The 27,767-nt window shown below is 40.8% G+C and overlaps 2 protein-coding genes across 6 annotated transcripts in view; one reads left to right on the top strand and one right to left on the bottom strand.

The window, feature by feature from the left end:
* PTPLAD1 (protein tyrosine phosphatase-like A domain containing 1) overlaps positions 1-24,301 on the top strand; it is a 41,620-nt gene extending 17,319 nt beyond the window's left edge. The window contains exons 2-11 of one of the 2 annotated variants that reach the window (XM_006831524.1): positions 289-331; positions 2,488-2,561; positions 5,686-5,850; positions 6,647-6,698; positions 8,945-9,055; positions 13,753-13,880; positions 19,276-19,388; positions 21,099-21,205; positions 21,762-21,893; positions 24,016-24,213. In XM_006831524.1, coding sequence (XP_006831587.1) covers positions 289-331; positions 2,488-2,561; positions 5,686-5,850; positions 6,647-6,698; positions 8,945-9,055; positions 13,753-13,880; positions 19,276-19,388; positions 21,099-21,205; positions 21,762-21,893; positions 24,016-24,092 — 1,002 coding nt within the window. In that variant the 3' untranslated portion in view covers positions 24,093-24,213. Of the gene's footprint in view, positions 1-288; positions 332-2,487; positions 2,562-5,685; positions 5,851-6,646; positions 6,699-8,944; positions 9,056-13,752; positions 13,881-19,275; positions 19,389-21,098; positions 21,206-21,761; positions 21,894-24,015 lie in introns of both variants that reach the window. The other variant, XM_006831525.1, reaches the window with a different exon arrangement.
* Positions 24,302-26,987: 2,686 nt separating this feature from the next.
* VWA9 (von Willebrand factor A domain containing 9) overlaps positions 26,988-27,767 on the bottom strand; it is a 39,557-nt gene continuing 38,777 nt past the window's right edge. For 2 of the 4 annotated variants that reach the window (XM_006831520.1, XM_006831523.1), the window contains one exon: positions 26,988-27,430. In XM_006831520.1, the coding sequence (XP_006831583.1) occupies positions 27,179-27,430 (252 nt within the window). In that variant the 3' untranslated portion in view covers positions 26,988-27,178. The remainder of the gene's footprint in view (positions 27,431-27,767) is intronic. The other 2 variants (XM_006831521.1, XM_006831522.1) reach the window with 2 other exon arrangements.

Here is a 27,767-nt window from a genome sequence, read left to right as displayed (position 1 = left end):
ACCTTGCTATGGTGACAACTCACCGTTGTCAGAATGGGCCAATTGGCCAATTCAGTACCTTATTGTTTGGTACAGGTTGAACAGTTTAGGGTCCTTATTGTAGGAGCTTACAATCTCATAACTAAAGACAAGCATAAGAAATCTTACACATAGAGATGAACAGACAACTAAATATATTTCTTAGAGAGGCATAAGATAGGAAGTCAAGCCCCCAAAGAAGGGAGAAAGGAAGGGGACACCTGGTTTTAATTTAATTTCCCCCCTCACTTCCTTGGTCTTTTTTCACAGAATCCTGCCATCAGCATCACTGAAAATGTGCTGCATTTCAAAGGTCAGTATTCTGGCAAATGTGTCTAGCTTTTTACAGTGATTTATTTATTTAAAAATTTTTTTACTGGTGCTCACCTTGAGTTTTTGGAGTAAACTAGATTGATTTGAAATATATGATCAGAAGAGTCAAAGAATTTGTTTAAAAACCCAACTTTTCCCTTAGAGAAGGAGTTAGTACAGTGAAAAAGAATCCTGAGCTAGGAATCAGGCATTCTGTTTCTAGCTCCTATTCTGCCATAACCATGACTTCTCTAAACCTGTAAAATGAGGATATTGGATTCTATCTGTATGTCTCAAAATTGAACCCACTGAACTGCTAACAGCAAGGTTCAAACCTACCAGCCGCTCCATGGGAGGAAGATGAGACTGCTCCAGTGAAAATTGACACTCGGAAACTGTAAGGATCAGTTCTATCCTGTCATATATGGTTTCTATGGGTCAGAATCAACTCAACGGCAGTGGGTTATGCTGTGCTACTCCCTTCATGCTGGGTTCGATCATTCATTGCACTGACCACACAGAACTCAAACACCATCCTCATAGTTAGGGAGTTTACTAGGGAAGTTAGTAGGATATAATTTGGGGTCAGAAGTGCTCAGGGCACAGTTGTTCTAGTTAGGATAGTCTTCCCTCAGCTGTGCCCACAGGCAGGCCTCTCTCTGCCCCAGCAGCCTTTAAAGGTTCTTTTAGGGCTGTTAATATATTTACCCACAGGACACAGCACTCCTCCTATATGCCTCAGTTCAAAGGCATTCAGCTCTAGCTCTGTGCCTCAGGAAGCCTAACTCCCAGCTAAGTGGCTAGAGGCACCCTTCTCCACAAATGAGCCTCCTGCCCAAAGTCACTCAGCTTTACTTGTTCCACAAATGAGCCTCCTGCCCAACGTCACTCAGCTTTACTTGTTCTGTAGGCCAGGAAATCTCAGGCTTTGGCTCTTAGTTCTGTCGCTGCTGCTCCTCTGCTTTTCCTTCAGTGTCACAGCTTTCTGTCCCTGGGTTGTGGCATTTCAATTCACAGAAATCTTGGAGTCCAGAAGACATACTCTACTTCTACCTAGGAATATCGTTATTTAAGAGAAGAGGGTCATGGGAGATTGAAGAATTTCTGCTGTACATTAGGTTCATCTCCTAATATAGTTACATGAAAAACCAGCCTGGTTTTTAGATCTACTTTTCAAGTTGGAGTGTAGTGGTGGTAGCAGCTCAGGTATTTTTATTGGCTAAATCCATTGAAAGGGAAGTTAAAGTAATGAAAGAGTACCTTGCCACTTGGAGAATGTTCTATCTTAAGGAATTGAAACCTAACAGAATGGTAGCCTCCTCCAGCAAATATTAAGCAGGCTCTACCACATACAGAGCCCTAGTCTGGCACTATATGATAGGCACTGGACTGTTAACCTCAAGGTCGGCAGTTCAAATGCACCAGCCGCTCCTTAGAAACCTGATATAGGGGTGGTATGAGTCAGAACCGACTAGTTGGCACTTAACAGCACCACCACCACCACCACATACGACCAGATGAGGGAAGAGAATCCCAGGAGAGCATCAAGACAGTAGGCGAGTTGCAGTGTTGAGGGAAGAAGTCCAGCAGCACTGCTGGCTTTTTTTTAGCAGTCACTGGCTCCTAGCTATGAGTCCCCCTTGATTTGGGGAAAGGAGTCACGTTAAGGCATGGAGCAATGGCCAACCAAGAGACTTTCTTCCCAGTTCCAGTTATCCTCTTTCAGGAAGGAGCTGAGAAAGACTTTGCTTCTCCTTGTCCCATTTGGAGTGGAAAATCATGAAGGGCTGAAATCAGCTTCTCCCCTTCATTCTCTGGCCTTGGTTGGGAGGATTTTGATTCAGAGCTCTCTTGGAGACAGTCCAGCATTGCCATGTAGTCTTCCTCTTGCCTTGCCTAGTATTTGTACTGGGTATGATCACGGTCACATTTGAAGATTAAGTAAATACTCTGGAACTGATCAGAAGGACATATGGAAGGAGACTTTGTACACAATTCTGCTTCTCTGGTTGTTGAGGAGCTGTGTCCACAAGAACCCACTCATTTTAGGAGGACCCTAAATTAATATTTGTATACTTCTGAAAAACTGCCCCAAGCTGCCTTTTGGATGGGCCTGCTCCTCTCAAGTCCATAGTAATGTCCCTTTCTCCTTTATAGCTCAAGGACACGGTGCCAAAGGGGACAATATCTATGAATTTCACCTGGAGTTCCTGGACCCCGTGAAGCCAGAGGTATGTTCTTTCCTTACTCATTTCATTTTCCATTTTAGAGAATAAGTACTAATAGTTTGGTGAAGTGGGGAGAAGGGGTTGTGGGAAAGAAGAAGATAAACAACCAAGGCCCCCAAACCCATAAAAAGATGCTCCACATCATTAGCCACCAGAGAGATGGATATCAGAACCACATGAGATATCATTACACTCCCACTAGGATAGGTAAGATAAAAACCAAACCAAACCCCCACAATAACAAATGTTGGTGAAGATGTGGGAACTGGAACCCTTATCCATTGCTGGTGAGAATGCAAAATGGCACAGCCACTGAGGAAAACGGTGGCAGTTCCTCAAAAACCTAAACCCAGAACACTACAGGACCCTGCAATTCCACACCCAGGTATATACACCAAAGATTTGAAAACAGAGGCTCAGGAGGACACTTGTATACCAGTGTTCACTGCAGCACGAATCACCACCAAAAGGTGGAAACAACCTACATGCCCATCAACAGATGAATGGATAAAATATAAAAATTGAATAATACTAAGCTAGTAAGAGAAATGAAATCATTTACATGCTACAGTATGGATGGAGCTTGAAGACGTTTTGTTGAGCAAAATAAGTCAATCATAAAAGGTCAAATATTGCATGACATCTCTTATATAAAAAAGACAAGAAGAGGCAAATGTATGGAGACCAAAGTTTATTCATGGTTACCAAGTGCAGGAGGAAGAAGGAAAAGGGAGGTAAAAATAGAGTTGATTAAAGGGTTGGGTTGCACAGCCAATTATTGAAATTGCTACCAATAAATTGTTGTTGTTGTTGAGTGCTGTTGAATCGCTTCTGATTAATAGTGTATAGGGTTGTATACATAGTTGTATAGGGTTTCCAAGGAGGGGCTGGTGAGTTTGAACCCTGACCTTATGGTTCGAACCAATCTTGTGGTTCAGTGCTTTTCCCCGTAGCACTTGTAAAAAATTCAGTTGGCAAAAGTTGTGTGATATATTTATAATAATTACAAAGAAAATGGAATAACTGCTGAGGCTGCTTATGTACAACGTCATGGGATTTGCTTTTGAGTTTACAGGCTCAGGGTCATGGTTTCATGGCATAAACCAGTTAATTGGCCTAGTATTCTGTTTGGAGCTTCTGTTCTACGTAGTATCTGGGGTCTTAAGATCTTGCAAGTGGCTATTCAGAGTTCAGCAATTGCAATCTACTCACCTGGTGCAACAGAGAAAGACAGAGAGTCAGGAATAGGAGGAGACTATGGAATGTGTGGCTAATTGCCTCTGTGAACATCTGCCACCTTTGCCTGACTACCACTTCTGAACATTTGGGTCAAAGGTGCTATAGATGAATCCTGATCATTAGGGGGGTAATGCAGAAGATAGTTTCAAGTTCTCGTGAACGTTGAAACCATGGAGGATGGATGAACCACTGAAACGATTGCCTTGAGATAATCTTTAAACCTTTACCCCAAAACATCTTAAAACCAAGCAATAGTTTAACTAGTGAAAAAATGTCTGCATTGAACATTAAACCCTTTAAAGAACTATTTGTATAGGATCAAATTTACAATAACAACTGGAGAGATTGGATAAGAACATTAGGGGGCATTGAATTTATGTCAGTGAAGGAGGAACAATGGCTGCACAACTGGAAGACTGTACTCAATGTCCCTAAATGGACGTATAGAAAGTGATGAATTGGTGCATGCATGTTTTGCTGCGTATATTATCAACAAAATAATAAAATCTCAAAAAAAAAAAAAAAACGAAAACCAAACCTCTCAGGAACTCTGTAGCCGCTTTATTTGGAACAGAGCCCAGGTTTTAGGTATTGAAAGGGAAAAGTAGGAACCAGAGTTGAATATGCATTCTATCATTTACTGGTGGTGCGAACCTGAAAATGTCTGCTCACTTTGAGTTCCAGGTTTCTCGAGTGTGAAATGAAAGGCTGGATTGCATGACCTCAGAGGTCCTTTTCAGCTCTGCTAGTCTCTGGTTTTCCGTGATGGCTGAGGAGGGATAGCATCAGTAAAGAGTAGAGTTAAATTTAGTAGGTATGTGAAACCCCATGCGAAGGGGTTACTTTAAAAAAAAAATTATTGTGGTACAAATATGCGTAACAAAACATTCCATCTCAACAATTTCTACATCTACCTGTACAATGTAGTAACAGGGATTACACTGTTCAAGTTGTGTAACCTCTCTCTCTATTTTTTCCCACATCATTCCACCACAATGAAGGTAACTTCAGTGCACCATGGGGGCTACTTTTAGGTGCCTTTGCCTCAGGGCTAAAGAGAAAAATGCAAATCATGAAGGGCTGAAGTAGCTGGTTTTTAGAAAGTCTGCTGGGAGCATGATTTGAGGTTTGTTTTTCCTCACCCAAGGGAGTGTCTCTAACAAGAAGAGAGAGAATCTAAAAGAGGGTATACTTCAGTATCTAAAATTCCACCCCTAGTTCTGGGAGTTGGAGCTGAGTGATCTTTCACTGCAGGGGTCTCAGTTGTTTGGAGAAAGCATTAATAGTCATCTGTGGCATGAGAGGTAGAGGACCTGCCATGGAACTTGCTTTGGAAGCAAAAGGAAGACACCATGTCAGGAGTAATGAGCTGGTGTTACCTGGAGCAGCCTCTCAGAATCTGAGGATTGTTGGGACGACTCCCTAGGCTCACCATTGAGGACAGGTGATCATTGATACACTACAGCTCTGGCCATTCTAAAAGACAAATTCACTTTTGCCAGGGACCATCGATCACTGACTTCAGTCATTTTCTTGGGAGGAACATTTTAAAGCTGAGGGTGTACTTGAGAGGGTGATAGGATGGAGTGTTTGCGTGATATAGACCTGGCCAGAGATTTGTGATAGCTCCTCCCTCTGTGCTAACCAGGAATTGTCTGCCTTCTTCCTCTTTGTAATTCTTTGGGGAAAATCAGAGAAAGACTGCTATTCTTACCAATTCTTCCCTCTACTGGCCCCTGGTCTTCATGTTCTTTTTGCATCAGAACTTCGGAGAAGGCCTCAGCATACCAGATAGCTTCTCTGTGTAGCTACGTTGGCTTGGGGACACTTCAGGGAAAAGAGTGGGGAGTAGGGGAGAGCATTCTCACATTATCACTTTTTCTCCTAGCCTGTGTACAAACTGACCGAGAGGCAGGTAAATATAAGGGTACAGAAGAAGGTGAGTCAGTGGTGGGAGAGACTCACCAAGCAGGAGAAGCGTCCACTGTTTTTGGCCCCTGACTTCGATCGCTGGCTGGATGAATCTGATGCAGAAATGGAGCTCAGAGCCAAGGTTAGTAAGAACTCCAAGTTATTTTGGCCACTTTAGATGTCTCTTAAGACCTGGTAGGCTAGGGACAAAGACACAGATTATGTAAAGACCTAGAGATAGGATTTTAGAGAAGTACTGGTCAGGTCTTTTGTAGCCTGCCCCTCAATTGGGGTTTGTCTCATGTTTTCCTCATGATTAGACTGGGGTGGTGTTGGGTTTTTGGATGGAAGATCCCAGAGATAAAATGCCATCCAGTTAAGGGTACAGGTTATCAATATGACTTATCACTGTAGATATTAATCTTGATCACCAGGCTGAGGTAGTGATTGTCAGATTTCAGATTTTATAAAGTGGTTCTTGCTCCCCTCTTACCTTTCCTTACTCTGCTTTATGTAAGGAAGTCACCTATGCATAACTCACAGTTATACCCCCTGCCTCTTAGGGTAGAATACGTACATAATTTGTTGGGAGTTCTTCTGTAATGAGAGATTCGTCTCTTCTCTCATTAATTAATTAATTAATTAAATTATTTATTTATATCTGTATAGAATCGTAGATATTTCTTTTATACTTTGGATTATAACCCAATAATCCACTGCCATCAAGTTGATCCCAATTTATCGAGACCCTATTCAGAAGCATTGACCACAGTCATGGGAGGTAGCTCTGAGAGTGCATGCAGTCAGCACGCCTTATCACTGTTGATACTAACCTTGATCTGACTGAGGTGGTGCGTCACATACCCAGCACGGGAAACTTTGCAAGCTTCTGGGATTTCTAACTTGTGTTCTTGGGAAAACTTCTGTCCAAATTCTAGGAAGAAGAACGCCTAAATAAACTCAGAATGGAAAGTGAAGGCTCCCCTGAAAGTAAGTTGTCACTGCTGCTACATTAGTTACTAGTTAACTTGTGATCGAGGTTGGGCATGGATGTGTGTGATATGGCCGGAGAGCTAATGATTTCATCCAGTCAGCTCTTCAGGTGAGGCTAGGAGAAATCCATCATGTCCGGTGCTCAAGATATGCACTCAAACCCAAACCAAACCCACTGCCACGGAATGAATTCCAACTCCTGGTGAACCTATATAGGGTGTCTGAGGTTGCAAACATTTACGGGGGAAACTGTTTCAGTTTTCGTTCAAGGAGCGGCTTGTGGGTTTGAACAGCACGCCGACCTTACAGTTAGCAGCCCCAGTTGAGATCTCCAGAATGGCGCCATAGAAAAAGGTGTGGTTGTCAACCATAAAGATGCCCTGCTACTCCACAGTAACTTTATAAAAATCGATTTCTGTTTCTGTCTGTTCAACCCACTTATAAGCCAAGTGTAGTGTCTTGTGGGTAAGAGGTTGGATTCAGCAGCTGTCTATCATAGTTGTGCTCTGTGAAAAGCAGTGTAGTAGACCCTGGAGTTGTGGAGTCTGGTGAATTTACATAGCACTTGTGCTCCAAGAGCTTCCCTGCTCATGGGAGGACCATGCAGGTCTATATAAAGCCAACTCTGAAAGCAGAATTTGCCCTAAATTGAACTTTTTCAAGTTTTAGTGGCACTTGTTTGGCGTGCCATACATAAGGAAGAGGACTGGTTTCCATGGTGCCCTAGGGTTCCCAGAGATGCTTGGGGGGGCTAGGTCAAGCAAGCAGGCCCATTTTAACCATAGCAGCTCTGCCTTTGTGTTTTATGTATTCCGGTTGTGAATAAGATTTGTGTTGAAAGGGTTTTCATTGCTTTTAAAAAAGATTTGACTGGCCGTTAATCCAGAGAACTATTCTTTCATCTAGCGGAGGAGGGGAGAGGATTAGTGAAGACAAAGAATTACGACAACAAAAAGGCCACCTTGAGATTTAAATTAATCTTTCGGTGTTTTAAAGGGATAAACTTTAGAAATATGTAAAAACTCTCATAAGTGGGGTTTTAGGATGTTAGATAAAACTATTAACTGCTTAACCTAAATTCATAGAGTTTCTTGATGAAAGATGGTCTTTATGATGAGAAAGTACTTGGATATTACATTTTTGTAGTTTTGAAGGGACAAATTTGAGCTAGTAAAATGTTAATTTTTCCGATCCCTTGGAATAAGGCTACTTTTGATTGACAGTACTATTAAATGTGGTTTTTAAAAATACCTGTCAAGTATTTATGCAGGATATCTGTAGCTTAGGAATAAACATGTAGCAGCAAAATCTGAGCTTCATAGCTCTTCTCTTGAAAACTGTCCTTTCCTTTACCTCACTCCTTTTGACTCAACCATGACTCTGTCTAAACTCTTTATCCTTTCCTTTGATTGGCTCCTCCCTCTTAACTCTTCCTTTGGCTGCGGCTTCATAAACCTTAAGCTGCAAACAAAACTGGAGTCCCTTATTTTCCTGCCTCTCAGTTTGAAATTGCCCTCCTTTTGGTTATATCTTTATCCTGCCTGTATATCAAAGCAGGCTTGCCTGATTGTTTCTTCTCCAGACTGATAACCAGTTTTTCCCTTTGAAATTTTGAAAGCGTATTACCTATAACTCTTCATCTTGTATTACGGTTTTTAGCTAGTAAACTCCTTGAGGGTGGCATCATCTTTGCCATCTTTGCCTTCCAATAGTGCCCCTCATGCTGTAGCTAAGTGTCATCCTTCACTGTGGGCGTTCATTGAATGGTTGGTTGAATGAATATACCATAATTTTTTCCACTACTGTTGCTAATTTTTTGAACTGGTTTGACCTGCATGACCTTAAAAAATTCCAGAGAAGAAGCTGTTGACTGTAGATTATATTAGCACACATAGAGTAAGGGTTAAGGATAGCTTTATTTTCCTTCTGTAGTCCTATTAAGATGGTCATCATCATTTTTTCCTCTGGGATTTGTGGTGGATGTATTCGTATCCCTCAAAGGTATGAAGGGAAACACCTTTAAAAAAAAACTTCACAGAGCAATGCTCCTTATGATTGTCCCAAATCTGTATCTCTATGGCACCAGGACCTTAAGCTGCTGAGGACCTGGGTCAGGTATTTGTGTGGGCGCTTAGGACACCTGACTAGGAAAGAGGGATGAAGCCATCTAGGTAAGTCCCACACATCCCTCCCTTGCTATGACTATGGCTGTTAACGGCATACTGCCTTACTTTGCTTTTCAGCTCTTGCAAGCATGAAGAAAGGATACCTGTTCATGTATAACCTTGTGCAGTTCTTGGGATTTTCCTGGATCTTTGTCAACCTGACTGTGCGATTCTTTATCTTAGGAAAAGGCAAGTAAGACATAAAAGGCTAGCTTGCTTTCTTTCAGTATTTGGTCCACTGCCCACCAAAGGTACCACCCTTGGCCACTGGTGTTAATAACTCCTACTTTATACTTTTCATTGTGCTTTCACCTCTCACCTCCCATGACCTTGATAAATAAGCAGAATGGGTCTCCTTTCCACATCACAGGGGAGCAAACAGGTGTTAGACCTGGACGAAGAAATGTCCCAAGTCCGCACATGAAGACTCATCTGAAAGAGGCCCATCACGCACTAGCATCTCTTTCTCTAGTCACTGCCTGATAGTTCATTAATAAGTATATGAGTTGATATGGTAGTATCCTGCACGTTGTGGGTGTTCAGTTAACGCTTGGTTGAGTGATTATGATACTTCTGGTGTCAAAGTTACGCAAGGACTGGGGTCTCACTTTTGATTCTCTTTCTGAAGCCGTTTTGGTATTTCTTTAGATGGATTTTAAAGTGGATTAGTTTAGAAAAAAATGAAAAGAGTGTCATAAAGCTATTAATTCTTCCTAATTTATATGTTCAGTGGAATTTTGTCCAAATAAAATGCCAATGAAAATTTTTTTGATAATTTGAATAAATAATTAGTAAAATTTTGAGGGAAAAAGAGTACTGGGAAAGGAGTTTTTCTTCCTGGTGTGAGATGGTGGCAATTTAGATAATCTGGCATTAGCATAAAAATGACTGATCAACAGAACAGATTAGGTGGTACGGAAAGAGTTGTATTTCTCTGTGAGTCACATATAGAATGAAAGAGGACTCATGAATTAGTAGAAAAGAACTTTTTAGTCAATTATTTTTATTAGATGGGAAATTTAATGTTTCCAAAGAAAATTGATTTTGGAAGTATGAGGGAGATATGGAATGTGTTTAGCACAAGGTTGGGGGTTAGAGCCGCTCCAAGGATAACACTTTCTGCTCCTGAAAGATTTACAGCCTTGGAAACCCTATATGGGTTTGCTATGAGTCAGAACCAACTCCCTGGCAAGTAACAAAAATATCTCACAATGCATACAAAAATAAGTTCCCCCAAAGGATTGAAAGTCAAATTAGAAACTACCTAAATGTCCGTCAGGTAGAGATTAGTTTGATACATTCACTCTGTGGGATGTTCTGGAGCAAATATCAAGTATGTAAAGTGTTTGTAATAACATGTTGGTGGTGTTGTTAAGTGCTGTAATATCATAGGAAAATACTTACGATAGAACAAATTTATATATTACTTTTTTAAAAAACCTAACAGTTTGACCACACTCATATAAAATGGGAGGGGAAAGGACTGAATCAGCACATGGAAAAAAAGATCTGAAGGACATCCACCATATTCACATGGTCTGTTTATCCTGTGAGGTTGCTGTGCATTGGAATCAATGGGAATAGATATCACAGTCCCATGGATTGAAAATTTGAAAAACAAACACTTAGTGCTATTGAGTAACCCTTTAAGACAGAGTAGAATTATTTCCTACAGTTTTGTTGTGTTTAACTTTTGATTGTGACTTCAATGAAAGTTTACAGAGCAAATGGATTTTCCATTCAACAGTTCAAACACATTCTGTTCTGTGACACAAACTGTAATCCCACCATATTAACAGTACTCTTCTCATTTCCTCTTTGTGTCTCACATTTCCATTTGTCCTTCTTTTCTATCATCTTCCTGCCTTCTGAACTTTATCCTTGAGCAAAAGCTGCTCTTTTTTGATTTCATATGGCCAGTTGTTCTAAGGTTATCGTTCATGTTTAGGCCTGCCTATTGCTTGGCTGAAGATTGAGCGGCAGGGGTGAGTTCAGTTCCAGCCATGAAGGGTGGCTGAGGTCTGAAATCTCGGGTCTCATAGATTTTCGAGGACTGGACATCTTTATGGAAGCTGACTGTTGCCTTTGCTGAGCTGAGCCACTCATGCATTCTGGGATTCCTGGAGTGAAAATACAAGGCAGTTTCCGTTTTTTTTTTACCATTGCTTTTTTAATTCCATTTCTCCCATGACTTTCTTTAAGCCCCTTTGTAGTGACATTCAAATACATAAATGCTTTCTTTAATCTAACGTGGTTGGACTGATGATGAGTATTCCACTAAAGCCTGCTGGTTGTTAAGGTGATCAGTCTGAATGCTGCTGAGTTAGCTGAGTCGTTCCTATCTGTAAAGAAAGCTGTTGTGACTTGCAGTTTCTCTTTTGGCTGTGTCCTTCCCTTATCAGCTGTCAAAGATGTGATAAGAACTTGGGACCTGGTACTTGGCGTCTTAGTTTGTTCTTTGTAATAGTCTCCTCTTGAATTAAGGAAGTTGATGATTGGCAAACAAGTATTTGTCTTACGATATAAACTACTTGTCAGACTTTTTGTGCAAAGGGGAAAACAGCAGAAAACTTTTGGCTTGACTAGAAACTCTAGAACTTGTCCAGCTCTCTATTAAAAAACACATTTTTATTTAAAAATAAAAAAATTTTTTCTAACTATAAAAATGTTGTTAGTGCTGTTAAGTGAGTTCCGACTCATAGTGACCCTGTCTAGGGTTTCCAAGGAGCGACTGGTGAGTTTGAACCACCGACCTTGCAGTTCAAACTGACCTTGAGATTGAATGCTTATCCTGTGGCACCACACCAGGACTCCAAATTATAAAACTAGTAAGTGTTAATTACAGAAGAATAAAGATAGACAAAAACAAGAAAACTTACCCTAATCTCATCCATGATAGCAGTAGATTCTTGGTGTTTTGGTATGTATCTTTCTAAACCCAACTATTGAAAACAAAACAAAACAAAACTTAGGCACATAAATACTATCATGTATCCTTTGTTTTTCAACAAATAGAACCTCATGAACATCTTTACATGTCATTGAAGATTCTTCTGTCACGTCACTTCAAATGTCTGTTTTGTGTATTGACATATACTAACTTAACCAGCCATTACTGGACTGGTTTAAGGTTTTGAACCTTTTGCTATTATGAACAGTGTTCCACTGATCATCCTTATAGCTAAATTATTATTCATATCCTTAATAATGTCCTCAGGAGTCCTGGTGTGGCTCTTTGCACTGCATGATCAGTTTGGACTGAAAGGTAGGCAGTTCAAGCTCATCGGCTGCTTCTCGGAAACCCTGTACAGGGTAACTATGAGTCAGAAATGACTTGACAGCACTTAACAAAAACAGCAGTAATGTCCTTGGGAAAAATTCTGAAGTGAAATGGGGATTTTGATGTATACTACCAAATTTCTCTCCAGAAAAACTATATGAAATAGTCCTCTCCCATTATGTAAACCTATATTTATTATATATGAGCTTATTATATATGGTATACCTTCTAATATTAAAAAAAAACTTTTTAAAATAAATCATGCAAGTTAGTGTGCTGATTTAAGAAAGTTTAGAAAATAGAGAAAGCTGGACATGATAAATAGGCCCATTGTTAAGTGGGAGAAAGAATTAAACGGAAACTAGTTTCTATAAGTTGTCGTTCATTGGTGATCATTTTTCAGCTTTAGTTTTTGCTTCTTGATGGCACCTCTAATTGAGAAGTTACATTACAAGTAGGTGGATAATGGTTTCCTTTACCAGTAGTTTTTAGACAGGGCACTTCTGCCCTCTGGGGACATTTGGACATGCTCAATTTGAGGGTTCGTTTTTTATTTCCCCTCAATTATTTGGAGGCCCTATTTGCAGGCAAAGAACCATGGATCCTAAACTTTCTGTAATATGCAAGACAAGGACATTTTATCAGGAGGGATCTGTCCCTAGAGAAGGATATCATGCTTGGTAAAGTGGAAGATCAGAGACAAAGAGGAAGACCCTGGTGAGATAGACAGCAGTGGTGGCAGCAATGGGCTGAAACTTAACAATGTCACTGTGAGGATGGCTAAGGGCGGGACCGGGCAGTGTTTTGTTCTGTTGTGCAGAGGGTTTCTATGAGTCGGAACTGACTTGAATGACATCTAACAACAACATCAACAAAGTATCAGTGGTGTCCTAGTTGAGAAGCTCAGCAAAGAAGAATATAAGAGGCAGGATGTCAAGTGAAGATAACTAAGGAGATACCATATGTGCTGATCCCAGTAAGCCATAACTGTCGTTTGAAGTTATTATGTGGTATTCCATTCAGTTAGACATACCATCGTTTACTTAAACTTTTAAATTCTGTTTTCTACTTTAGGATTGATTCCTAGAGTCAGAATCATTAAGTCTAAAGATGTAATTGCAGTGAAGGCTGTCCCTATGGGATCAAATTGACAACGGCAACTAGAAAGATTAGACAGGAACCTTAGGGGCAGTGAGTTTGTGTCAGTGGGGGAGGAACAGCAAGGAAAAGGGGTGAGCTGCTGCACAGTCCCAAGACAGCAGTCCATGTCCCTGAATTGTCCACACAGAAACGGTTTAATGGGTGTATATTTTTCTGTGCATTCTCAACAACATAATAAATATTTTTAAACAAAGAAGAAAGGAAAAAATGCAGTGTGTATGGGATTTCCAAGGTGCAGCTGGTAGGTTTGAACTGCTGACTTTGTGGTTCGCAGTCCGGTGCTTATCCTACAGCACCAGACCAGGAGTTGGGTAATAAAATTGAATCGTGACTTCTACTTACTTTTTCTAAAGTTCTTGTTATATAAGGAGTTTTCTGGTGTGAGAAATAAATTCTGTTGGGATTTGTCAATCAATTTACCCCAAATGTATATTTGTGCCCGTAGAGTCCTTCTATGATACATTTCACACCGTGGCTGACATGATGTATTTCTGCCAGATGCTGGCAGCTGTGGAGACTATCAATGCAGCAATCGGAGTCACAAAGTCACCAGTGATGCCTTCTCTTCTGCAGGTACTGAGTAGCTGGGGAGTGGAAGGCTCTAGCTTTCCTCTTCCATTAGTAAGGATTATCTATATCTACGCGCACTGATCTTTTTCTCACCAAGGTGGAGAGCTTTAAACCTTCAGGGATATTTTCCAAAATAGATTCTTGCCATTTCAGCTTTTCCATTCGTGTAGTTTCATTGTTTATAGCATACTCATGAAATCACAAGGTTTTCACCTGAGCTTTAAAACTAGAGAAACTGGACTCTCCAGTAGAATCAGAATAGCCTGCCCTCAGTCACCTCAGGCAAAAACTGTACTGGGTCTCCTGCCACCCTGGGTCGATGAAGGCAGTTATTTTCACTAGGAACTATTTTCACTTGGGACCTTCTTTCCAAATATGAAGATGGCTCTTTCCAATTTATCTATGTTATTTCCTAATCTGGAAAATTGTTACCAGGAACAGAGCATGAAAGCCAGCCTCCCTGCCCGGTTTCCTAGGTACTTGACTGCATGCCATTCACTACCACCTACACAAACTCACGGGAAACCAGGTGATTCCTGGTCACTCTCTTCTGGAAGGAATACTGTTTTTATACTTCTGTCTGGTTTTGGTATACCAGCTCTGGAATTCTAACAATTGCAATATAAAGATGTTAGTACAATCATCTTGTTATTTCTATGCTGTCTGCCCTCTGAAGGAAGCTGTTTTGCTTAGTTTAAAAAAAAGAGGCCAGTAGATGACCCATAAAATAAAATTTCTTGCATATCAATGACAAGTAAGCATTAAAGTAGAATTTTTAGGCCAAGTTGGAAAGGACCGGGTCACTATCATCCTATTGCACGGCTCTAGGGACTGCCATTTGGAGTCGTGGTTTGATGCTGTAGGATTAGCACTGGACTGGTAACCTCAAAGTTGGCGGTTCAAACCCAACTACCCTAGGGACCCCGATACAGGGTCATTAGGAGTCGGAACTGACTTAACAACAACAGAGAGTGCCCTCAAAGATGGGCAATGCCTGTGACCTGAGCAGAGTTTATTTGGATTAGAAATAGTAGCTGAATTTTAACATTTAACATAGATTGAGGGTTTACTATTATATGCACAGAAGAATAAGAAGTAGTCTCTACCTGCAAGGGTGGGAATAGCTAGTGTGTTTTCCCTTCTTGGTACCAAGTAAGAATAAACAGTAAACAGTATAGAGCAGGAGCACAGAAACGAGGCTGAACGTGAATGAGCAAGCTGGCCTTCTTTGCATCGTCATTTGAGAAAGAGCTAGCCAAAGCAATATGATGAAAAATATCTTCTGCTGTTTTAAAACAGCTCTGTACAAATCTGCCTTCATGCCTACTTCAAGAAAATTGATTCCAGTAGTAAGAAGTACTATAGTAAGGAAGCCCATAGAAGATTTGATGCATTTGAGTTATGGTGTTGGGAGAAGAGTATTAAAAGTACCATGGACTGCCAAAAGAACCAACAGATCTGTGTTGGAAGAAGTGCAGCCAGAGTGCTCCTTGGAGGCCAGGATGGCCAAACTTCGTCTTCCATACTTCAGACATAGTGTCAAGATGGACCAGTCACTGGAGAAGGATAATCATGTTTGGTAAAGTGCAGCATTGGAAAAAAAGAGGAAGACCTCCTGATGAGTTGGATTGGCACATTGGTGGCATAGCAACAATTGTGAGGTTGGCCCAGGCCCAGGCAGTGTTTCTTTCTGTTTATTGTGCATAGGGTCACTATGAGTTGGTACCGACTCGATGGCACCTAATAACAACAACAGTGAACTCTCATGCTGAAAACACTGGGTAAGATACTGAAAAAAAATCTCAAATGTGTTCATGAACAGGTCAAACCCTAAGAGAAAGCTAAAACTCCAGAGATAAACTGAATACTGGTACTGACTTGTGCCCCAAGAGGATATGCAAAGCCAAGCAAATGTAAACTTCAGTTTTAGAATGTTGGAAGTACAGAGGTGGAAGCCCCAGGGCTTGCCTGCAGTAGAGTCTATGAGGAGATCCTTCCCACTAAATCTGAGAACACAGAGCTGCGGCTAAAGATGGCTTAGAAATAAACTTGTCCTTCCATTTCCTGCTATCTACAAGGGATTTTTCTGCCTCAAATGTTGGTCATACTGGAGGGGGAAGGTCATTTAAGACTAGGTAGTCATAAGCTGCGCCTCTAAGTGAGTTTCTGTTTTGAATTCATATCACTTGGGTGGCTCAAAAATTCTCACGTTACACATTTTGGTGAACATGATTCTCATCAGCTGTTGTTCTTAGACTTTGGCAGAGGCAAGTGTAGATCTTTACCGGAAGAGACCACGTAGGCCTCAAAGAATTCCCAAGGAAAATGAGTAGCTTCCAGTCAAAGATTATAAAACCAAGGAAATAAAGCATTATAAACAAGAGACAGCAGAAACAACAGGCTGCTCAAACAGTCCCACAAGATCTTCAGATATTAGAATGATCAGATACAGAATAGAAGATGCACACAGTCCCTGGGTTACTAACGTCTGACTTATGAGTGTCCAACTTACATACAACCTGTAGTAAAAGCGAATGCCCATTCTATAAAGGTTAGAGCTATGTACAATGGTTTATAACAACAAACAGGCACTTCATTGTGTTGCACATCAAAACATTATTATTTGTTGTTGTTGTTGTTATTGTTAAGTGCTGTCAAGTCAGTTCCAACCCATAGCAACCCTGTGTAGGGTTTCCAAGGAGCAGCCACTGGGTTTGAACCACCAAGTTTGCTGTTCAAACTGACCTTGTGGTCCAGTGCTTATCCTGCCGTCCATATATAATTGCTGTATTATTATGTTAAAGTTTTTGTATATGTGGAAGTGTTTCTTTAATTGTTTTTATGCAGAGACAGGTGTGGTCGTGGTGGTTATGTGTCGGGGAGTCGGTTCCGACTCAGCCATCCTGTATAGGGCTTTTGAGGCTTTAAATCTTTACAGGAGCAGAAATCCTCAGCTTTTTCATACGGAACAGCTGGTAGTTTCAAACTGCTGATCTTGAGATTAGCACTATGCTACCAGAGCTCCTTTTATAAGGTATACTATATACTAAAACAGACATCTGACTAACTGACATTAGATACAAACTGCACGTAACTGTTCTGACTTTTATGTATAACTTTGACTTAAAGATAGATTTACAATCTTGTTCACAATCGAGAGCTTGCTTAGAATCATGCTCAAGGAGGAAAAGAGTGCAAGAAACAAGAAACTATAAAGAGTAAGCAGGCCTGAGAAGGAGGCAAATAGAACTTCTACTAATGAGAAATATAGTAATCAAAATTTAAAATGTAATAGGTAGTTTTTATAGTAGATTGGGCAGTGTTTTGTTCTATTTTGCACAGGGTCGCTATGAGTCAGTACCGACTCGATGGCACCTAACAACACAGTAGATTAGACACAATTAGTGAATTGGCAGATCTCAAGAAATGAGCACAATGAACAGAGAAAGAAGGAAAATCTGAGCGAGGTTAAGAGACATGCGGCTAGAGTGCAAGGTTGACTGTGTAAATAGGAATTTAGAAAGAGATGAGAGAGGATGGATGGGATAGAGGAAGAGATTAGAAGAAAGATAAAGTCAGAATTTCCCTGAACTGATGAAAAAATAGCCAAAACAGCTTCAACAAGCACAATAAATCTGAATCAGGATAAATAAAAAGAAATCCACCTCTGGATACATCAGAGTGAAATTGCAGAATGCAAAAGACAAAAACTTCTTAAATGTAGTTAACACAGTAAAGACAAAATACTTCCAAAGAAGCTACAATAGACTTTCAACAGCAATAAAGGAAGTCCAAAATCAGAGGAACTAGATCTTCACCTGCTTATTATATACTATGTTGTTGTTAAGTACCGTCGAGTCGGTTCCGACCCATGGCAACCCTGGATAGGGTTTCCAAGGAGCAAATGGTGAGCTTGAACCACCGACCTTGTGGATCAAACTGACTTTGCAGTCCAGCACATTAATGCACAGCGCCACACCAGGACTCCATTATACACTATAGTATATCATATTGATATATTAAATGAAGTTATCCATATTAAAATATATAGGCATTGCTGCTCAGATGATCTGCTGTGGGAACTCACCTCTGCCGTTGTAGTGTGAAAGCAGCTTTAAACAACATGTAATGGATTCATGAGGTTCCAGTAAAGTTACAGTAACAGGCGGTAGGTCAGCTTTGATCTGTAAGACGTAGTTCACTGACCCGTGATACACATCAAGCAATATATATTTTTAAGATAATGAGGGTGATTTTTTTTTTCTGAAAGCAGTGTTGTTTTTGGAAACGATTTTAGAGAGTCCGTCTTTGTGTCTTTCTCAGTTGTCCCCAAAGAGCCTGAGTGATTGCAGATGTGTGGGGAGGAAGGGGTTAAGTATACAGACTTTGAATTTTCTTGAATTCTAAGACTCAGTACTATATGATGCCAGTTCTTTTCATACAGTTTCATTAAAAATCATTATAATTTTGGAATGACAAGAAACTTCTAAAGCTTGTGTGGAAAAGCAAAGGGCCAAAAAGATTCCTTTGAAGAACTGAAGTTGGAGGACTTACCCTATCAGAAATCAAGACATTATATGTACCAAATGAGATATGCCCAGAGACAGTCACAGAGAGTAGAAAACCAGATGTCCCTCAGGTGTGGAATGTCTGTTCATATACTAGAATATCTTAAAACAGTGCAAATGAATGAGCCGTAAACTACATGTGTCTGCGTGGATGAATCCACACTGAGTGTTGAATAAGAAGCAAGTCACAGAATAATCATATAGTATGATCTCAACAAGTTTTAAAACAGGCCGAATAGAACCTATAAAGAAAAAGAAGAGGACCATTAACACAGAATAGTAGTTACTTTGGGAGTGCCACACTGGTATTGCTCAAGTTCTTAAACTGTGGGTTAGGGTAACGATGGTTCATTTGGCAGTGTTCTAAAATGTACATGTTTGACATTTAAACTTAGGCTGACATTAAAAAGTGTTCACCTCCTTTGACAGTTTGGGTAGTAGCATGATGGGAATTTGTGGATAATACCCCAGGATTATAACTCTGTTCTGAGTAATCATGTATGTGTTTGATTGAGAAATGTTTCTTCTACTTGATTGGTTTTCTAGGGTTGCATTCAGAGCCTGAATTGAATGTATACTTTAAAAAATAGATTATTTACGATGATTTCTTTACACCCTTAAACACACACCCAAAGTTACCTAGCTATGTTGAAAGACTGGTTTGGTTACTTTCACTTGTTCCAAAACTAGAACGGAAGATTAAATCAAACTAGTTGTACTCAGTCTTGTCCATTGAATTTAGTGGGCTTAGTAGGTTTCAGACAACACATTAATAGGGGTTTTGTATACATTTTTAAAACGTTTTTTTTCCTTTTGGGTTCTTTCAATAGCTTCTTGGAAGAAACTTCATTTTGTTTATCATCTTTGGCACCGTGGAAGAAATGCAAAACAGAGCTGTTGTTTTCTTTGTGTTTTACCTGTGGAGCACAATAGAAATTTTCAGGTGGGTAAAAATGCCAGGATAGTATTTGAATGCCTCTCCCTCTCTGGACTAGCTCTCCATTTATGGGAATTGCTGTTCTTAAACGAGAGTCTCGTTTGGGAATAAGAGTAAATGTGAGGAAAATTCTGTCTGTATCTACATGCTCTGCAAAGTTGAGGCAGATTTTAAAAAATTAAAAAAAAAAAAAAAAAAAAAGGATCCTAGTGCCTTCTTAGTCACTAAGGAGCAGAAGGAGAGAGAATCCGAAATGAAAGGAAAGGCCCATCTGACCCTTCAGGATCTTCCTGTCTTGTTGGAAAGAAACGACCCATCCCCATGGAAAAATTGTTGTAAGGCCTAAGAAACATGGAGTTGAAGGAGCATTGCAGGTTGGGTGGAACGATTCAAGACACACCTTCTAGAAGAGATGATTGTACTTTACCTACAGAATTCCTGAAGTTTGAGTCAGCCTCCTAATGCTTCTTCCATTCTCAACTGAAAAAGATAACTTTAAAAAATAGTACCAATTAAAGAAGATGTGTGCCTCTTTACCAAACCACATGTACTCTGTATTTCTCCCTCTATTTCAGTTAAAGGGAGCAAAGACTTTGCAAATTGGCCCATAGGGTCCAGGTTGGTGGTAGTTTTGTGAAGTTAACGGTTCAGAAGGGGAGCAGGCTGAAGCAGCCTTTGTCGGTGTTGTTAGGTGGTGATGAGTCAGTACCGAATCATAGCACAATGGAACGAAACACAGTCTGCTCTGTCCTGCATCAATCTCATGATCGTTGACGTGCTTGAGCCCATTGTTGCTGCCACTGTGCCAATCAATCTCATTGGGAGAGCTTCCTCTTTTTTGCTATCTCCACTTTAGCAAGAAGCAGCCTGAGAGCATGTCTTAATAGAATGTATATTCCATAGCAACCAATAAACCCTCTGATCCACTTTAATACAAAGATGAACCAGATTATAGGGCCTTAATGTTTATTCTCACTGTCTGGAAAGAAGCATTTCTTCCCTTATGGTGTCTCTTTTTAAGTGAAATATGTCCGATTTCTAGATTGCAGTTAATTTATAAACTTTAATTTCTATAACAATTCATTTATCCAGGTCTGACAGCCCTACCAACCTGGAAAATAGATCAGGATTAGGAATAAAACCAGAGCATTCTAAGTACTTAGTTCATATATTGACCTATTCCAAAGAGGGTTCCTTTGAGACCTAAACTTAGGTTGAAATTAAAAAGACTTCACATCCTTTGACAGTTTTGGGGCAGAGCATGATGGGAATTTGTGTTGGAAGTGCAGCTAGAGTGCTCCGTGGAGGCCAGGGTGGCCAAATTTCGTCTCTTATACTTCGGACATATTGTCAAGAGGGACCAGTTGCTGGAGAAGGATATCATGTTTGCTAAGGTGGAGGGTCAGAGAAAAAGAGGAAGACATCCAGTGAGATGGATTGGCCAAGTGGCAGCATCAGTGGGCTCAAGCATGGCAACATTTGTGAGGTTGCCCAGGATTGGATAGTGTTTCTTTCTGTTGTGCATAGTGTCGTTATGAGTTGGTACCGACTCGATGGCACCGAACAACAATAACAACAAACCCCAGGATTATAATTCTCTTCTGAATAAATCATGTATGTGTCTGATTGAGAGATGATTCTTCTACTTGATTGGTTTTCTAGGGTTGCATTCAGAGCCTGCAGTGTTTTAACACCTGAATTCCTAATTTTCAATAGGTACCCCTTCTACATGCTTACTTGCATTGACATGGATTGGAAGGTACTCACATGGCTGCGCTATTCTGTGTGGATTCCCTTATATCCTCTAGGATGTTTGGCAGAAGGTACTTTCAGGAAGTCTTAAGCTTCCAGTCATTCTCCAGTGTTCGCCTCCATCTCTAAATGGGGTGCTGGACTTTCCAGAATTCTTTTCGATGACTTCTTTCCATAATGCTCCTGGTATCCGGGGAAGTAGCTAGTTTTCTGTTTTGGGAGCTAGGCAGTCATGTACTGCAGGCTTCCCATTTATGTGGGAACCAGATTCATTCTGATAACACCTGGTGAGTGAGTCAGATAGGGATGATTCTTTCCATTTTGTGCATCAGGAAGCTGAAGCCCTATGTGATCCCCTGGCCCTTATTCACCACATTTTGTTGACAACTTGGAGGCTTCTTAGAAAAATTAAGAAGGGACAATGAAGCATTTCAAAATACCCAGAACTGAAACTTTTAACGGGTGGGGATTGGATTGGAAAGTTCTAACATTTAATGGGACTGTAACAGGGGAGGTTCAAAAAGCTCGTGGAAAAACCCATTACTTTTTAATTTCATTTTTCCATGAACTTTTTGAAGGCCCTTTGTGTTTTGTTTTCTTCTAACAAGTTCTTGTGTCTGCTCCCAGCTATCTCCGTGATCCAGTCCATTCCAGTGTTCAACGAAACAGGAAGATTCAGTTTCACGTTGCCGTATCCAATGAAAGTCAAAGTTCGATTTTCCTTTTTCCTTCAGATTTACCTAATCGTATTATTCTTAGGTAAGTATTGGCTCTGCCATACAGACTTCCCCCCAGCACTTCTCAGAGGATAGACTTAAATGACCCAGAGCTTGGAAAGTCTTTATATGGTGTTGTTGTTGTTGTTGTTAAGTGCCGTCGAGTCGGTTCCGACCCGTAGCAACCCTGTACAGGGTTTCCGAGGGTGTAAATCTTTACGGGAGTAGAAAGCCTCATCTTTCTCCCGCGGAGCAGCTGGTAGTTTCGAACCGCTGACCTTAAGGTTCGCAGCCCGATTCGTAACCACTACGCTACCAGAGCTCCTGATTATTTTGCAAAATGAGATCCACAGTGTGAATATGCTGTATTTGGAAGTATTTCCTCCCAAATCTCTAGTGGTTGAATTACTTCCTTGAAATGGTTGTTCTTGGTCATTGGGAATACAACATAAGATGTTTCTTGCTTAAAACAATTTAAGAAAGTCTTTTAAAACTTAAGAAATACATTTGACTTCTACTAGTTTCACTAGCATGTTCCTCATCCAAAGCTTATGTTGTTGTTGTTGTAAAGTGCCGTGGAGTCAGTTCCGACCCATAGTGACCCTGTACAGGGTTTCCGAGGCTGTAAATCTTTACAGGAGCAGAAAGCCTCATCTTTCTCCCGCGGAGCAGCTAGTAGTTTCAAACTGCTGACCTTGTGGTTCGCAGCCCAATTCGTAACCACTATGCTACCAGAGCTCCTTGGAGGTGGTCATACCAGGGGCCTTCAAAAACATTTGTGGAAAAATGAAATGAGACGGTCATAAAAATTTCTCATGAGTTTTGGAAACTCCCTCATTCTGCTGACAGCAAGGAAGAAGCCAGTCAAGGCCTCTCAGTAACCAAAAAGTGTTGTAGAGACCTCTTTTTAACAATGGGAAAGCCTGCTGCTTCTCATGTAAAACTTGTTTGCTTATTTATTCATTTGCTTTTATATTAAATGATACTTTTTCTTGCCTAATTTCATAAGAACTGAATTATCACAAATATGAGAGATTGAAACGCCTTCCTGACTGTAAGGACTATTTGCTTTAGCTAAAGAGCTAACATATTTTAATGTACCATATATATATATGTATGTATATATATGTTGTTGTTATGTGCCATGGAGTTGGTTCATACTCATAGCGACCCTGTACAGGGTTTCTGAGGCTGTAAATCTTTACGGGAGCAGAAAGCCTCATCTTTCTCCCGCAGAATAGCTGGTAGTTTCGAACTGCTGACCTTGAGGTTCGCAGCCCGATTCATAACCACTTGTGATTTGTTTCACGAAACGCCTGAAGTGACCATAAATAAGAATGACTGCCTGGTTTCTCAGCAACTGAGGATGAAAGAGCAGATAGTTTATTAGTTATTTACTGCCATGTAACAAATTATGCCCAAGATGTAGCAGCTTAAAACAAACATCTTACACAATTTCTGGTGGTCACGAAGAAACCTCACTGGGTGGTTCTGGGACACAGTCTCTCATTAGATTTCAGTCAAGATGTTAGTGGGGGCAGGTGATTTTTCAGACTGGACTGGGGCTGGATCCCCTCTAAGCTTACTCACGTGGCTCTTGATGGGAAGTTTCAGTTTCTTGCTGCAGGGCCTTTCTATGTGACTGCTTGAGTGGTACCATGGCTCCCCCAGAGCAAGGGGTCAGAGACAGAGGTAGATAGGATTATGAATAAATACGTGGGAAAGTGAATGCAGAAGCCAAGAGGTGGCTATGTGGGTGTTCAGTATACAGTCATTTCATTTTTTATGCGTGTTTAAAAATTTCCCTAATCAAATACAAGAAAATATTAAATTGGAAACCCACCAGGGAGGAAAAAAGATTATCTATAGTTCATGGTTAATCATTTGTTCAGCATTGTACTTTCTGAGCAGCTGTAATAAGCTATAGAGTCCTGGTGTGGTGCTGTATAGTAAACACTGGAGTGCTAACCACAAAGTTGGCAGTTCTAACCCACCAGCCATTCCTTGGAAGTGATACACAGGGTCGCTATGAGTTGGAACCGATTCGACGGCACTTACCACAGAGACTGTAAGCACAGATAACTAGATAGTGCCCCTATGCTAAAAGCTTCTGGTTATATAGAGAAGCTAAATCTCATTTCTTAACCACCCCTTTTTTCTTTCAGGGTTATACATAAATTTCCGTCACCTTTATAAACAGCGCAGACGGCGCTATGGACAGAAGAAGAAAAAGATCCACTAAGAAGAGATTTGGAGGGCTTCTTTCCAGTTTGAGGCTTATCTGTGATTCTTAACAGTTTTACCTTCTTGTACTGATGCAAAAGTTTTTTTTAAGTTAAAATGATTTAATTCTCCATGAGGCTCCCTCCTTTTCCCCAGTAACATTCCTGAATTTACTGTGTTATCCTAGTGTAGTATCTGCATGGCATGGATTCCTGATGACAGGTTCATGACAGCAAAAGGTTGGGCCCCATCCCCACCCCACCCCATGTCCAGTCTGTGTCACACAGGTCAGGGATATTGGGATGGCTCTTCAGTGTCATCCCTACAAGGTACTGCCATTCACATAGATGAGAAGTGGGTTTTATTCCAGCTACAGCATGTGAATAGAAAAGCTAGACGGCATTGCTCTAGTGTAAAAACGACTCAGGCAGGATTTCTCTATCCGGTAGGTTACTAGCAAGTGGGGTGGCATCAGCCATGTGAGAGTCAAGTTAGGCTCAGTCATTGATAAAACCTTTCTGAGTCAGCGTGGGGCTAGAGAACATACAGAAGACCTGGCGTCTTCTGGCCTTTCTAGCAAAATCTATTACTACAGTGTTTACGACTGTGTGGGCAGGGTACAGGATGGTTTGAGAGAAACCAGTCAGAACCTTGGAATATCATGATCTCTTACTTCACCACAACTTTTCAACATTAAAGAAAACAGTGAAATTATAACAAAAGGATTCCAAATTCAACATGACTCCAGGATCAGAAGGGACCATAAATATGTGGGTCACAAGGGCAGTGAGTTGCTGGCAATGCAACCCGTGGCAACCTGGAGACATTTGGATAGGCCAGACTAGACACGCCCACAATTCTGTCTTAAGCTGTGAACAAACATTTTTTTAAAAAGTTGGTCTTCTTTCCCCTGCACTAGCTGAGCCCCTTTACCTGTGTACCTCTCAGAGTGAGTACTGGGAAGGTTTTTGAGTTAGACCCAAAAAATGCCTAATTTGATTCTGCTATTAGATTGCCTTTTTCACATGTCTTTTCACAGTGAAAAGAGAACAGGAACTTTGGCTGAAGAACCACCCGCTGATCCTTAACAAAGATTCCTGGTAGCAAACATACCAGTGGGGTACCTGGGAGGGGAAGAAATAAACAAACCCTAGCTATATGAAGCATGTCCACTCTAAAATACAGCAATTTTCTCCCAAACATGCAAAGTAAACAAAGTGTTAGAAGTAATACTTGAGTAAAAGAATTTAAGGCCTGATATGATAGCTCTTTTGGTTGCATCATTCCTGTTGCTCCTGGGGGAGAGGAGGCTCGAGGAGTTAGCAGTTGTTTCTGTAAGCCCAGGAGGGACGCTTGACCTGTGCTGAAGCTCTTGGCTAGCATAGGCTGGCTGATTTTTAAAAGTAACTCCATTACACTGAAGGATAACTCGCATGCCTCTACCTTCCTGTCCACACTTGTTTGTACTGACTTCTGGTCTTTCAGCTGAGTTCCTGTGTGTAACTGGGCAGATCAGCTTTGCAGTAGATTATGCTGCATCCTTGTGGCAGAATCCTGTATTTTTAGTGATTGTTACAAATTCCTTTATTGCTGTTGGAGAAAACAAAAGATTGTGTATTTCTATTAAAATATTTGCAAGCAAAATTCTAGTATGTGTGCTTAAGTATCATTTAGTTTAATAGTTTTCCAAACTCTCAGTGAAGTCCTATGCTCAGCATATTATGTGAAAGTGGGGGTACAGGGCCCAGAAATCCAAGGACTCTACCTTAGCATTTGAAATCACTGTTTGTGTAAATAAATCCTGGAGAAGTTATGTTACTTGCCAAAGATCATCAACCTAGCTGATGAATTGGATCCAAAACTGGCTTTGAATTCAGCGATTTATTAATTTAGCTGGAATGAACCTGGCTCAGAGTCCCTGAGTAATGGAAATGGTTCATGTATTTGTTATGATGTGCTGTTGAACTGGTTCCAACTCACAGCGATACCGTATGGGTTTCCAAGGAATGGGTGAGGTGCCAAACCGAGCAGTTGGTTTGAACTGCCAACCTTGTGGTTAGCAGTCCGTTGCTTATCCTACACAACACTACACCAAGACTCAAGTGACATGTTGGACCAAAAGGCAATATATGCCCATTAGTTTCAAGTGAAACTATATGTTTTGCAGTAAATCTTTATTTTCGCACAAAAAAAACCCAAAACTTGAATTTCCATATTACATATAATATACGTGGCTACTAAAAGATTGGAGGTTTGGGTCTACCGAGGAGCACTCAGAAGGCATAGTACTCTACTCTGGAAAAACCAGCCATTAAAAACACTATGGAAAACTCCACCACACATGAGTCTCCATGAATTGGAATCCACCCAGCAGCAACTACAACCTGGCACTGAGGCCTGATCTGCCTGAATAAGGAAGTCAATATAGAACCCAAGAAGACATGATTTTATAAATCTGTGCTGCTTAAGAAGTTGAAATGATATTCAAGGGAACATAATATGGCCATTAATTTCAAGTGAAACTATTTTTTTTAGAAAATCAGTTTTATTTTCATTTTAAAAACCACACACAAAATTTGAATTCCCATTTTACACATATGTGTGGTTGCTGTTTAAAAGTCTGTATCTCAAGTTATAAAAGTACCTAAGGGTTATCATTTTGACCAAGTTCTAAGCAAAGCTCTGAAACTGAGTTGATCTTATACTTGGTATAAATATAAGGTGGTCTGAGTTGCTCATTCCACAGACAGAAGCTTGACAATAGGGTTGTGATAGCAAACAGGTATGAGATGACTCCTTTCAGGAAGCCAGGAAACAACTCCTGCAGCAATGGGGAGCTATGCTTGTCAGCCACTGAAACTTCAGGAGACATGTCCATCAAGGGAGCAAGTTCTGGTGGCTCAGAGCCCCAGAGAGCCTAAGTGGCCAAGCACCTTTCAACTCTTCTCAGACTGGTAGAATCATTCAAACCAGCAAGTGATGTTTCTGAGACAGCCTCAGGGAGGTCTTCAGATGGCTCTTGCAGAGGTGAGCAGATACAAAGGTTTTCCCCTAAATCATCTGCACTCTGGAAATGAAACAGAAAAGTGGCTCCAAATATCAGTTTCACAGTCTTTCCGTGCTGCTCCCAGAGAAGTCTGTCTGCAAAGGTGTGACATTGTGGTCATAAGCAGCATACTCCGAGGCACCGGTGCTGGCCAGCTTGAGCTGCTTGGCGGCGTGGGTCAGCTGGAAGGCAGCATCAGGGTGGGCTGTGTCAGGCAGCAGTGTGCACTCCCTTTCCAGCATGTCAGCTACCCCTTTGAGCAGGTCCAAAAAACCAAAGGCCAGGGCAGCCTTTCGTAAACGGTTCAGCTCCTGAAACAAAAACGTGTTACTTGACCTCAAATTTAGTGAACGCTTTTATATGGGAACAAGTGCTTGTGCAAAGCTCCCAATAAAAAGACTGGAAAACCAAGGAGCCAGCCAGCCATTTCCACAGCAGAGAAGACTTTAAGAACTGTTTAACCCTTAGAGAACTGGTTAAACCCCAGAGACATTCTGCTGCTTTGCTTGTTGGGCGTGGGGAGTGGGGAGTTAATAGATATTACTGATTTTGCAATCGTCTATCAACCATCGTAGGTTTTATTGCCTGTTAAAGTTTTCAGAAGCTAGGCAAATCATTGCGGTGCCTGGCCCTTAAACGTGCCATGTG

Source organism: Chrysochloris asiatica, unplaced genomic scaffold (assembly GCF_000296735.1).
Source record: "Chrysochloris asiatica unplaced genomic scaffold, ChrAsi1.0 scaffold00004, whole genome shotgun sequence".
Lineage (NCBI taxonomy): Eukaryota > Metazoa > Chordata > Mammalia > Afrosoricida > Chrysochloridae > Chrysochloris > Chrysochloris asiatica.
Note: the sequence above shows the minus strand (reverse complement) of the source record. Positions and strands in the feature narration are given on the sequence as shown.